The sequence below is a fragment of the Diceros bicornis genome, chromosome 6 (assembly GCF_020826845.1).
Source record: "Diceros bicornis minor isolate mBicDic1 chromosome 6, mDicBic1.mat.cur, whole genome shotgun sequence".
NCBI classification, from domain to species: Eukaryota; Metazoa; Chordata; class Mammalia; order Perissodactyla; family Rhinocerotidae; genus Diceros; species Diceros bicornis.
In genome coordinates, this window is record NC_080745.1 from 79231524 (window position 1) to 79246065 (window position 14542).

A 14542-nucleotide genomic window follows, 5' to 3' on the forward strand; every position below is an offset into this window, starting at 1 on the left:
AGTCTGAAAAACAGCTTCATGGACTATTTATAAAAAGAATTTAGATTCTCTGAAGGATGTCAAAGTGAAGGATTCTGCCACTCTGGAAAAGATGGGTGCTTCCCCTAAGCTGCTGTCAGAGGGCCCTATATTCTCAAGTTACTCTTGAGGGGGCTTCAGCTCCAAATGGTGGTTCATTCAATTAGAGTAGATGTTCAATAAATGTGCTGAACTGTTAAGCACCTGAGTTTGCTTCTCAGCATGCTGGCAGGGGCTGCATCCCTGGGGTTGGTCTGGGACTGGTGGAATGGTCCATCTGTCTTGCCAGCATCCTGCACTTGGGGCAGATTAAAACATCAGCAGACTCACTGGCTAATTTCCCACAAAGTCCATCCTATTTTGGGTCCTGTCCTTCTTGGTGGATGCAGTCAGCCTGCTGGGTCTGGCTGGTCACGCTCAGCTCCTCCCAGGGACAAATGCTAGTTTTTCATCTCTCAGTAGGGAATACAGTCGGCAGATTTAAAGTTTCTTTGATTCTAGTGCTTTATTAGACTCCTTCTCCCAGGTCACCCTCAATAACCTCAGGAAGACACCTTCAGTGTCGATGTATAATAGTCAAGTGCTGGCAAGATGATGCAAAAGGACCAGTTCTTGCTACTGTATTACAGAATGAAACCCTTCAGTGTCCCAAAGCTTTTCATTCATCCAGCGTTGTTTAAGTACCTACTCTGGGTCATACTTTCTCCTGGGAAGGCTGGGCGAGTGGGAAGAGATGTTAAAACGAAGGAAGGGGCTGATGGTCTCTGGCCAGTTGCTTGGCACTTTCTACAAAATGAAAATAGGGATTGGTAAGAAAGCCTGGCGTGCGATCAAGAGAAGAAAATCAGAGAAAACCTTCTATTGATGCTGGTGCTGGGCTTGGCAGCTGCCCTTGAGCAAAAATAAACTCCCCGTGGCAGTGGGACAAGATGCTGATATTGGCACCTGCCAGAGGCAGACAGCCGAAGTCGCAGCTGCGCTGGTCAAATGAGCCTGGAGACCTCGGGGGCTGGGACCTCGAGTTCTGTTAGCAGGCTGCGGTTCTCTGCAGGAAGTTTACTGAAACAGAGTTTGTGTGCCTCCTCCTCCCCTCTGGGCTGGGTCTCAGAACAATCAGAAGTGCAGGTGGCGCATCCTGCTGAACAACCCGTACCGTCTCCAGAAGGGAGGAGAAGCTCATCAGAGAGCCCCAGAGCAACAGAGGGGTGCCTGGTGAGGATAGCTGACAAGACAATCCCAAAGCTAAGAAGAGGGGGCTCAGGGGAGGGTTGGATAGAAGAACTTCCTACTCAGGGATTAGCATCATCTTCAGATGGCCTGGCTCCTGAGAGAGGCTTCTCTGTCTTCAAAAATCCAGGGTTACGTGTAAAATGGGTATCTGATGGAACAAGAATTAATTTGGGTAGGGCTAAATTGAGAGTGATTAAGATGAAGAATTGATGGGAAGGGATCCTGTTAAATACTTAGGCAATAAAGAACAAGGGTGGGGGCTGTGGGCATCAATAATCAATATGAAAGAAAAAAGAATCAGCCAATATCTTAAGACAACTCTCCTTGCGAAATGAAATGTCTCACCAAATATATCCCAAGATGGAGGCAGTGGCAAAACTCACAGATTTAAGGCCTCTGCAGTGAGAGCATGTTTCAGAGGTCTAGTCCTCATGAAGAATTCTAGACCATAGACTTAAAACAAATGGTCACTTGAGAATAACAGCTGTGTCAAAGTCAAGAGGTGTCAGATTTATACATGAGATGCCTATCTTAGGGGTAACAGAAAAGTATAGCTTTCTAAGGGTATCTAACCAAATTCCCAGCTGTTTTATTGTTTTAGAATTTCTAAAAAAAAAAAAAATTCCTTCCTCTGTTGTCCAGATATTAGTTCTGGCTTGCTTCCTGCAAAGACACTGCTGTCTAATTTAAGGAACTCTGGCTGTTTTGTTAGGACAAAGTTCCTGTTTGGATCAGACTGCATGATCCGGTCACCCGTGGCACGTGGCCTCTTACCGCTCCTTAATTTTGCTCCATCTCTCCAAACTCCCCATGTTTACTGCAGACAGGCCCTTCTGCCATCACTGTGCCCGGGCTGTTGGTAATTCACTCCCATCTGTTGCCATTGCTTTTTGGTCTTTCTTGAAAAGATGGGTCTCACATGGTCTCATTTGCTTTATCAAAGAGCAGAAGCCACAGAGATCATGGGGGTATGAATCCGGGAGATCAAGAACAGAGAATGAGAGAGAACGAGACAGAACGAGAAAATGTGAATTCATTTAAGCAGCCCTTTTCTGGCCCACAGTTTATTGACTCAAATAAGTCGTGCGTGTCTGACTACATGAATGAAAACTCATTTTCCCAAAGACAGTTCCTCTGAGACCACTATTTTGTAAATAATAACAACAGAAATACATTTTTGCTGGATTCTAAGAAAGGAATTTGCTAATTATATAAACTCCCACTGCTCTTACATCTCTTCTCCCAAGCACTTTACACTGCCTCAAAAATGCTTCCGCTCTCCCACTTTCCTAGTTTAGCAGATGGAGTGTTGGGGAGTGTCTGACTTAGAGTACAGAGGCAGGTGGGAAATGGATGCAGCTGGTGACAACCCATCCTCGGAGCGTATGCAAGACAGCAACAGTCTTAATATAGACCAAATCAAAGGCCACAGCAGCTCTGGAAGAGCCCTGTCCTATATTTGATGAACAAAAAGACACAGCTTCTAAGAAATGTTTTACTACAGGCTAAAGAATTGTTAAAAAAAATTTTTTTAATGGAAACCACACTCTTATCACACTTTGAAGACAGTTTGCTATACATAATGAAAAATAACCTATGTCATTCTTAACTTATACTTTTTTTACTAGAGGCTTGAAAAAAATCAGATATGGAAAAATAAATATTCAGGTGGGCATTCTGAATTCCCTCTCTTTATTGTGCACTTTTTCCTTCATGTGCTCTATTAAAAAGATACTCAAACACATATTGGTCAAAGATATTCAACATCAAAGTGGAATGAATGTGCTTCTAATCAGTTTGGCAATCTTGCCTTTTTTTTTTTTCTCTGAAAGAGTAGGGGGTGGCTAGACTTGATCTGGGAGTCATGGTCTACACAGACATAAGTTACTGTTTTGTTTTGTCAAAATCAGCTACAATGAAATGCTTTCTGCAAGAGGCCCAAATCTCCGCAGACAGCCCCTATATTTGGTGGCACCCCAAATGCAGGACCTGAAGGACAGGACGTAGTGAGTCATTTTTAATTTTAGCACTGCAAGAGGAAATCAGATAGGTAAAAGATTTAAGTCGCTTGCCTGCTCCAGTCCTGGGGCAAATGATGGTGTTTCAGGGCCACCATGTTAAACTGAGATCACACCAAATGGCAGAAACACTTGCTTGGCATGATTTTATAAGAGTCTCTCCAAGGTGTTGTCACTGAACATCCATCCCCCTGTTTATTTAATCAGCAATTTATTTTCAAATTGAGGATCTGGTAACTCGAATATGCTTCTATCTCTGAAGAAAAATGAGATATTTATTGATGATAGATGAGGCTTTTCAAAATTTAATTTATGTGTTGCACATCCACGCGTTCTTCACTGACGGCTACCCTTGTTAGCTCTGATAACTCCCATTTCCTCTTTGGTCATCTGAAGCTAATTAGAGCCGCTGTTCACTGCAGAAGTAATCAATAGCTTTCTACAGTAGATCACATAGAATCCGACCCATATGCAATTAGTCCAGTGTAGATACACAGAGATACCTTAATTAAAACAAAATATACTCTGTAAGAGATATGCTTTCATAGATGACTGGAATTCCAAATATTTCTACACATTCAATGTGTTTATCCAAAGTAAGAGTCTTTACGAAACCTTTCACTAGTCAAATTTGTTTGACGAATTTCCCTTGAAAACATTTTGAAGTGAAAAAAGTCGGTACTTAGTATTATACATTTATGTTTATTAACATTTGGACATAAATGTACTTCAAACACCAATAGAGCTAAAAGACTATGCCTTTATCTTGGATTTAATAGATTTATCACCCCAGTAATTTGATCAATTCTTACAAGGCAAACATCAGCGGGCAAAGGGGGTCACTACGAAAATGTGTACCATGGGTTTCCTCCTCCAGCCCCGCTACTGAGGCGGGAAGAAAGCTAAGGCTCCCAGCCTCTGTTACGGTGGAATCTCTTCTTCTCTATTTAGTTTGGGAGAAGATGGCCACCAGCACTCAATCATCGTAGATTCTGAATCTTGCCATTTCAACCAGACTTCAAAAGTGCACTTGAGGGTCTAGTGGTTTAAGGAAGAGAACGATGGAAGATGATGTGCAGTTAACAAGCCAGATGCTTATATCCAGAGTCCTGTTCTGTGTATCTCTGCCAACCAGCTCGTCTCCACAGACCTAACGTTGATCCTCTTGATCTACAAACCTTTCTTTTTCACATAGTCAGTCACAGTCTATCATGGAGGACATAGAACAAGACGCAAGCAGATTTCTGATGACCTTCAGACCAAACAGCTCTAAACAGTGGCCAAGACTTCACAGTCAGGAGCAAAGACAATCCTTAGGAAAAAACTGTGTACCGGCACGGATCTGCTTCAGGAGAGAGGGCAGCACATCCCCATCCCCTGTCCTAATCAAAGCTGCCTTTGTCAGGGAACATGAAAACCAAGGTACTGGATTGTGTCACCTGGCAAGGGTGCCATTAGACACTGCAGAACATTTACAAGTGGCTGCCAGTTTTTTCACAGGTATGCACACTTGCATTTCAAGAAATGATGAAAGACAACTCTTGGCTGCTCTGTTTCCTCCCGCCTGTCCACAGTAACGTGATGCAGAGCTTTCTGCTAAAGCATGAGGCTCCTCAGAGTCTGCTTTTGAAGAGCTGTATTTGTGAAGTTAACATTGGAGCTGACACTACTTATGAGAGGAAAACAAGTTCCATATATATCGTATTAAACCATCAGTAAAAAATGAAGACAATATCATTACTTTCAAAATATAGAAAGCCAACAGTTGAAATCATTTAGTAATAAAATCTTTTTTTCTACATATAACCTCATACGTGTAAAGAGTATTAGAGTGATGCTTCGGCTATATTTGACTCTTGTTAGTTTAAGGGCTTCTAACTCAGGTAAGGCTTAGGAGAGTGTCATTCAATGATCAAGGTACTGCCAAGTTTCATGCCCCCTCACTCTCTCTTTTGACTAGAAGACAGGCACTACATTTCGATATGACAGGTGTTTTTTTGTTTTGTAGGAGAGTGCAGAACTGTTCACAATACATAAACATTAGCGCAGAAAATGCTAGTACATATAGAAAGGTGAACATTGGTCCAAGCTTGTTTGCCCAGAGTCTATCAAGATTTTCTTGATGAGAATCTTCACTTTGTGACAAAAAAGCTTGGCATCCATGTTAGGCTGCTGTTATGTCATCAGAAATCAAAGCCATTACATGAGCTATGGAAGATTCTTGAAAAATACTAACTCCTTCTCTAGCTAATAAAGGCCAGAGTTAAGCTGTAAAATCATCATCATCATCATCATGAAAAACATGGCCTCAGTTTGCTTTACAGCTCAACTGACAAAGGGTCCCTTTACAATACAGCATGCCCCAAAGCCTTTTGAGTCTGGAATGTAGCACTGCATCGCGTATTCCATAGAAGCCCTAAAGATCACAAAAAGCTTTCTTAAAAAAAAAGAAAAAAAGAAAAAAAAAATTCCAGTTGGATAAAACTGTTTTAGCAGTGTCTCAACTGAGCTCCTAAAACCGGAATTTCAGATATACCAGAGGACAGGAAACAGATAACTTGGATTTTGTCTTTTTACATGTCCATATATTGTTTTCTTAAATGCAGCTACAATGTTTCTGCCAAAGATAAAGATAATAGGGTGGACACCGCGGTTACCACCAGAACCAGCAGTGGGCTCAGACCGCAGCTCAGAGGAGCAGCCATTGATTTTGTGGTTATGTGGCTGGAAGCGCCAGCGAGACCATCCTTTTCGTAATCACGCTGTAAGAAAGAACGTTTTCATTATCACCCGCTGCATGTATTTATTCTGTCACAGTATATTTTAACCACTCTTTCTCTCCCGCACCTCCACCCCCAACCAGCTATACCACTCACCAAAGCTGACCCAAGATTTTACCGCTGAGATTTCAACTCACTGACTTGTAGTTTTATGGGAAGGAATCATGAATCTGGGTAAGAACCAGATACTTCTGATAAACTGTCTGTCCTTCTGGCTCCTCTGTTATGGATAATTAAAATCCACTTGGGAGAAGAGATTGAGTCTAGGTATCCCTGCCATTCTTCACTCCTACTCCCCACATCCCCAGTAGCTGTGCAATATGGAATCCTTTTCCTTCTGACAGCCTGAGGAGGAGTGCTACTGTCTCTCCTCGTCATGGAAGGAGGGCAGGAAGAATCATCTCAGAAAACTTGTTCAGGAAGTACCAGTTCATGTAGAGATGAGTCACAAATCACATCGGAGTAGGCAGTAGCCTTTCCCTCCATCGACCAGTTCAATCCTAGATTCTATAGAGGAAAGAGCCCGCCTTGCCTCTCAGCTGGAGAGTCTAAACCAGAACCCAGGCTTCCAGACTCCCGGACAGCACAACTGTCCTTCCCCAGCATCGATTCCTCCATCCCCAACCCCAGGACCTGCTCAATCACATAACGCCACATCCCGCCACAATGAGCTATGATCGTGACAGAATCATCCATCTGCTCACCTGTAAATTGGGAAGTGTAATATGACCTGCCCTAGCTACCTCTGGGCTGCTATACAGGTCAAAGGAACTGTATATAGAAGACATCTGGTAAGCAGTGAGCGTTGTTATGCATCTTCTCTGTGCTGGAAGATTTTACCTGACCATGATCATAGACAGTCTCATGGCATTGGGACAATGGTATTCATGCTGGGACCAGTTCTGCGAGGAGGATCCCAGGTCCTATACTTAGTTCTAACTTTGTGCACTAGGATCTGAGCACTGCACCTTGTTCAAAGGGCAGAGGGCCATCCAGGGTGCCTTAGATTTTTTCTGGACCTGAAACCTTGTTGTCTTTGAGGTCTTCAAGCATACCCTGCCCCAGGGGCCCAAAAGCTCTATCTCTATAAATGCAGGAGACCCGGAAAGAAATACGACTTACATCAGAAAGACAGAGGTGTGTACTGCCCGACACATTGGATTTCAGCTTCTGTGCCTGGGAAGAGACAAAAATACACCACACCCACAAAATCACTCACACATAATATGGAAGAATAATTACCGATGATCCATTAATCAACTGTCTAGGGCAGTGCCACTGATAGAAATATGTGAGCCACAACTATGAACCCCCATATATAATTTTAAATTTTCTAGTAACCACATTAGTAAAGAGATGATAGGTAAACATAATTTTAATAACGTATCATTTCGGCACGTAATCAATATAAAAAATTATTAATGAGATACTTTACATTCCTTTTTTTTTCTTTTTTTTAGTCTTCAAAATTCAGTGTGTTTGACATAGCACATCTCAATTAGGACATTACCCATTTCAAAGGCTTAATGGCTACCTGTGGCTAGCAGGGGCAGCACAGGACTAGGTTACTAAAGAAAAAGTTTTGAAGTTATTTACATTTTGAACTCATTTATATTTTTTAATGTTAACTTTTAGGAAACTCCTTCTAAGTAAAAATGTTGCAATAAAAATCCTCATTTATTAGTAATACAGAGATAAGTCTTCCTGAAGCTTGTTTGTCTGTTCGTTTGTTTATTCGCTGGGCCAGTCAACAAACACTTATGGAGCTATTTTCCGATGCTGGGCATAAGGTGATTTGACAAAAGAATGGGGTTCCTGGGATCAGGGGGCTGCCCCTAGTGAGTAAACCTCCCATGGCTTGGGGGCTAAGGCACAGGGCAGGGACTCTGTCAGACAGGGCCCCTCGAGGAATCGTGCGGGGCATTACAGATCCCTGATTCAGCTATCTTACAACTGCTACGGGGGGTTGAGCTGCAAAGGCTTTAAGCTCCCTATTTCTTTGCAACTGGAACAAGTCTCCACTGGGCTTCTACCTGAGAACTGAGTTGAAGGAAAGGCTCCCTTGCTCAAACAGTTACAATGAAAACTTCTGACCCAGTACAGCCCTCTCGTTTTGTAAAGGAAAACAATTAGCGTGCAGAAAAGTTAATTGACTTATCTAAGGTCACACAGCAATTTTCTTGTAGAATCAGGATTTAGATATGATGCAAAAACTCTTGAATGAAACTGTGCTCTTCACCGCATTACAGTGTTTCTCCCAGGCAATCCTGGCATGCTTGACTCTTCATGTTCTACCTGTCCCAAAATCCACACCAAGAACCCCTCCCATGACCCTCTCTCCCCACAAAAATAGGAGTCCAGTGGCACTGAAAGACAGAGAGCTCATTTGCCAACAGGATGACCCTGGTTAAGCATCACTCCTGAATTAAGGAGTATCTGGACAGGCAGCTGTGTCTGTGTGTGAATGGCACCGGCAGGCTGCCTGTCACAGGAAGACTTTTGCAACTCACTGAAGACATGCTAGGCTGAACTGATAGCATGTTCACCCAAGGAGTAATTTATTGACCATAATGCTACTTGGGAGGCATCATAATCTTTACCTATATTTGCATATGCCAGCTGTGAATATGAAATAGAAACCTTTAAACGGGCATCAAGAATAAGACACTGTGAAGCATCCCCAGGCTGTTCAAAGGTCACTAAATGTTATATATAAGAAGATCAGAGGGGAAATTGGAAGAGGAATTGAACCTGACTCAAGAGCCTACTTTTAATCTATATTAATAGCAAATCTGGTCCATTGCATTGTTATTTGCAGAGAATAATGTGTAGAACTTTACATGTTTTATTTCTGTTCAAGACTGGAATTGTGCCCAGACACCAAAATGGCCCTAAAATATTCTGTCTATTCTTTTCTAGGCCATAATCTACAAAAGACATAAACCCTTGCTAAGGACCTTGGCATAACTAAGAAGTTCACTAAAATGTACAGGAAAGGCAGACTGACTTCTAGTCTGGGACACATTATACCTTCAAGTTGTTCTTGTGCTTGTGGTCACAGCTAAGCACTCAGTGTCCTGGACCACAGGGGCCTCTTAGAGTTCTAACAGTTGGATGGGCCTCTTGCCTACTTGTTCTGTATGATTAGCACCTGTGTACGGTGTTTTCTTCATTGTACACACAATCTGAAATACCCACCAGCTACACTTCTTAGTCACTTCAGGAACCTGTCAAAGTACTCGTAAATGCCCACCATTATTAAATGACCACAAAGGGGCTTCCACCAATGGACTAGAAAAAGCCTCTATCTTAACAGATTTTCTTAAGCAGAATCTGGATGTGTAGAGGTAGACTTCTGGTCCTCATTTGTCACCGAGAGTTCAACTGTGTACAGGATTACAGGTGTACAACCAGGTAGACATACAAGGGTCTAAACTCCTAGGCTCTTGTCTTCCATCTGAGAATGGCTGGGATAAGTGTTCAGCCACACAAGAAAATGCATTTCTTTGCATTATTTGGACTTCACAGCTCCAAGTCTGTGAAGTCTCTGAGTTCTTCTTCCCCCAAAGTGGGCATCTTGTTGGCCTCTAGATAAAGGAAATGGTCAACTTCTAGCCTTGTCTCCCTGCAGCCTCATTGGTTTCACTAGAACTGGAGGCAGCAGCTCCCAGCTCCTCCTGCCTTGAGGCCCATTCTGGTTGGCATAACTGGATGAACTGCTGAGTAAAAGTAATAATGTGCAGCCAGGCCCCTACAGATGCCCTGAGACAATGTTAACTCCTGTTAAACACCTTCCTGACCCACAGAAGCACTTAGCACGCCAGAGGCTGAGCAGTCCACAAACACAGGCCTTTAAATACTCTGCTTAGCCAATTTATTAACACAGTTTCCCACCGAGACGTCTGGGTGCCGGTGGAAACTCCCATGACTGCAGACGCGGCGCAGACCCGCCCTGGAATTCCACTTGAACCTAGCATAGACCTCAGTAAGGTCTGTGAGTCTGATTAGAAAGCAAAGGGCAAATGCTACCCATTACTGGAATGGCAGGGGGCACCTGGGTAACAGAATCAAAAGATTGCACACAGACATGAGATCTTTTGAAATCCCACACCAAATCTGTGGTGCACATTATGAAATGAGAGCCAGTGGGTCTGCTGCCTAGGCTGAATGGTGTCAACTACAGGCGGAGCATTGTCCCACTGGCCGTCCAGTGCCTCTAAGAGTTCATAAGCTGCAGATGGAGGGGCAGAGCCTGGAAATTTAGACCTGTGTATGTCTACCTGGTTGCACGCTTGTAAGTCTGTATGGAGTCTGAACCCATCTAGTGACCACTGAGGGTCAGAAATCTATCTATGCAGATCCAGAGTCCACTTCAGAAAACCTGGCTCTTAACGCCCATTTTAGAAGCCTGAGCAACCTGTTATTTCCACAGTTTAAAGGCTTTTATCCTGAGCATTTTTGAAAACATCATCAAGCTATCACTGTCTTGCTAGTCAGGTATGATAAATGCAAACAGATAAAATTACAGGGCGTCCCCTACTTTCAACTATTGCAAAGAGTATTTACATGCTTTAAACGTTGTCTCAGTTGATGCAAATTGGGATGGTCCCAAGAAAATTTAAAAAAAAAAAAAATCCTGAGACCTTGTAAGGTCTAAGGTAAGTCAGAAACTGGAAGGGCACCTTTTACTGGTGAGTTCTAAACCCATAAAACCAAGAGTGTGACAAGGGAAGCGCTGGCACAGCGCTCAACGTCCTGTCTGTGAGCCCTGCAGCCCTGCTCATTAACAGGATATGCAGGGACCCAACATAGAGCTTGGCCAGCCTGGACCTATCTAGACACCACGCTTTACAGTTAGTGGCTTTAAAATACGATATCTCTTTAAAAAGAGAGAGGGATAAAGAAGACGAGAAGAGAATGGATTTCATTTTTCTAAATGTCAATTTTAACCATTGTTACAGCGTGCTGAAAAATGCATTATTTAATCTCTTTTATAAAAGAGCGTTCCATAACAGTCAATTCATAGTTATGTGGTTATGGGGGAAGCTGCCTGACTCCTAGCTGGAGGAAATACCACCACCAAAAAACAAAGTACCACGAGGTTTTCATCTCGAGAATGGGGAGATGAAAAGGATGCTTGAGAAGACTGTTCCCAAACCAGTAGCTTTGTTGTCATTCTGGAAAACCAGGGAACCTGTTCTTTAGGCACTTCATAAGCCTTGTCTCTCCAGCAGTGTTATAAAATTGTCACTGGCGGTCATCCGCAATAGATGTAATATCACGTAATAGAATTTCCAGGGCACTGTAATTGCGGGGCCAGATCTCGCCAGTCCCTGACATTAGAGGGTTAATAAATGCATTAGATGCTGTTAACCTCTGTTACCTGGAGTCAGAATGATGACTCTCCTGCCTTTTACTCCTGTGATTAGCATTTGGAAAGCCTGCCATGGTGCCAATGGCTTTCCTGTACAGAACGCACAGACATACACATAATTCATAGCTCTCAGTGGAGCCCACTCATCGGCCACCGCATGCACACACAAGTTCTGCCCACAGTAGGCTCTCCTCGAGCCTCAGGGACAGGTCAGGCTTTGGAGCAGCACGCTTGCTCTGTTTATGGAATTGGAGACTTAAAAGCACACCTACTCGGAGCCTTGCCTTTGCTGCCCGAGGACTCCATTTCTGCAGAGAAGCCAGTGTTTCATCTCCGGTTTTTAGGCAGCTGTCAGCCAGCAGGGCATGGAACATTTCTCTACTCTCCTCCATGCATAAGAAAAGCCAGTTTCTGCTCTACCTCCAGAAAATAAAACCAGAGAAGTTGCCCAATCCAATAGCAACAGACTGTCCAGGCTGCAGCCAAATGGTCATAATTAATGATGCTTCTGTTTCTTTTCTCCCTTGCTTTACTGATTAGAGAGATTTGCTATATTAGGAACCTGTTTGCTTAATGACAGAATACAAGCAATAAACAGAGAAATACACAGACTGTAAAATGCAATCAACTTTGCTCTCCAGCACTCACTAAGTACCTAGCTGCATCTATCACACTTGTCAATATCAGTTTATTAGCATCTGAGTCTCTTCTGCAGCATAAATTGGACCTTTGCTAGGGAAAACCACTGCATGAGTTCTTCCCGAAACAGTCCAGAACTCAAAGCCATTTTCAGTTGAAATCTACACATCTTACATTTTCTTGTAAGACAAAAGGTAGGAAGAAAGGTGTACACTTAATTCCCAAGGATAACCGAGCAGAATAATCTGCTTCAGGTTGTATTTTTCACATTGTATTTTAATAAAATACTCACCTGATTACAGACTTTTATGGGTAGAGCTTACTATGTAATAATCATATCGTGTACTTGATACGTATTTGCCCAAATTAATTTTGACACATAAAAAAAGACAGTAAAAAGAAGCTGCCTGGGGCCAGCCTGGTGGTGTAGTGGTTAAGTTTGTGTGCTCTGCTTTGGTGGCCCAGGGTTCGCAGGTTCGGATCCTGGGTGCGAACCTACGCACTGCTTATCAAGCCATGCTGCGGCAGGCGTCCCACATATAAAGTAGAGGAAGATGGGTATGGATGTTAGCCCAGGGCCAATCTTCCTCAGCAAAGAAGAGGAGGATTAGCAACGGATGTTAGCTCAGGGCAAATCTTCCTTACCACAAAAAAAAAAAAAAAAGAAGCTGCCTGCTAGTGGATCCAAGCTAAGTAACGGTGGTGTCCCCAGGGCTCTGTAGACTGACACTCTTTTCACCTTGCGCCTGTTGGATTTTGGAGAGCCAGGGGAGGTTTTACTGTTGGTCTGGTCACAAGCAGTTGGCCAGCCTTTGTAAAAGCCCTGCCACTGTCTATTTTGAAACTCACCTTCCTGGTGATTTGCTTTTCCTACAAACTTGCTAACAACCACTGGTCTGAATAATGTGCAGTAAAGTCAGCTGCATGAAACAAGTGGACACATAAATAAGGCCTGCTCTGAGCCCCTGGGCTTGGGTGTTTGTTTTTCAGAGACTGCTCTGCAGGGAAGGGATCTATTGCCTCCAAGCTGATTTCTGCCAGCCCCATGGGCCCTGGAACAGGCCGGGCAGGGGCTGAGGGGCTATGAGGAGAGAGAGGCTGAGATGGGACAAGTATCCTTCTGAGAAGGGGGTGGGGATAATCCTTGGGCAGCATTTCTACCACATTCCTTCTTCTTGCTCCCTCCAAGACACTGTGTCTACACACTGCCTGAACCTCAGCCAAAAAGCTTTCATGACATGAAGCTCTAAGAAGGCCTTATAAAGATATTTCACTCAGCACAAGTTTATGAAGGCCCACTGAGTGCCAAGTTTATTTAGTCACCAGGCTCTGAGCAGGCTGAGTCTGGTCATGAGATGGGGTTGGGGAAAGGTTTGGAGGCCTAAAGTCGTGCTTCCTAAGCCAGGGGAAGTGCAGGCTCAGATCCTGGTTGCGCTGTGTAGAGGAGGCCTCCAACAACATGAGAGCAGTGAACTGACATGAGACCAGATTGGGGGGGTGTGTGTGTGGGCGGGGAGGTGGTCACAGCCTTGAAGATGATGTGGATTCATGTTCTAAAGTTAGCAGGTCTTGGATTCCTGGCACCTGTGGGGGGTTCCAAGTTTGTGCAATTTAGGTTGAGCTTAGAGCCAAGTCTAGAGTAGAAACCCTCTTATCTGACAGAACTGGGGACCAGGACCACTGGTCATTCTTCAGAAATTAAGTTAAAGGGGAAAACCATTAAATCACTTAAAAATTACACATTTGTATCAAACTTTTTCTTTTGTGAGGAAGATTAGCCCTGAGCTAACATCCGTTGCCAATCCTCCTCTTTTTGCTGAGGAAGATTGGCCCCGGGCTAACCTCCATGCCCATCTTCCTCTACTTTATATGTGGGATGCCACCTCAGCACGGCTTGATAAGCGGTGAGCAGGTCTGCGCCTGGGATCCAAACCTGCAAACCCCAGGCCGCTGAAGCAGAGTGCGCGAACTTAATCGCTATGCCACCGGGCCAGCCCCTATATCAAACTTTTTATTATTTCAAAGCTTCTTCTTTTTTCTGTTATTGTGGTAAGGACACTTAACATGAGATCTATCCTCTTAACAAATTTTTAAGTGTACAATGCAGTGTTGTTAACTATAGGCTACGCTGTAAAACAACGTTGTACAGCAGATCTCCAGAACTTATTCATCTTGCACAAATGAAAGTTTATGTCTGCTGAGCAACAACTCCCCATTTCCCCCTCCCCTAGCCCCTGGCAACCACAATTCTATTCTCTGCTTCCATGAGTTTGACTATTTTAGATACCTCCTCTAGGTGGAATCATGCAGAACTTGTCCTTCTGTGACTAGCTTATTTTACTTAATATAATGTCCTTCAGGTTCACTCATGGTGTCACATATTGCAGAATTTCCTTCTTTTTTAAGGCTGAATAATATTCCATTGTATATATTGTATCAAATATTTTAATTTAAAATCTGAATGTCATTCATTTACTGATTTT

At 43.4% G+C, this 14542-nt stretch overlaps 1 protein-coding gene across 1 annotated transcript in view; it reads right to left on the minus strand.

The window, feature by feature from the left end:
• Positions 1-4501: 4501 nt before the first annotated feature.
• Positions 4502-14542, minus strand: part of GFRA1 (GDNF family receptor alpha 1) — a 207645-nt gene continuing 197604 nt past the window's right edge. Inside the window, exons 9-10 of the mRNA XM_058544077.1 lie at positions 7169-7222; positions 4502-6028 (exon numbers count right to left, since the gene is read on the minus strand). Of these exons, the coding sequence (XP_058400060.1) occupies positions 5873-6028; positions 7169-7222 (210 nt within the window). The 3' untranslated portion in view covers positions 4502-5872. The remainder of the gene's footprint in view (positions 6029-7168; positions 7223-14542) is intronic.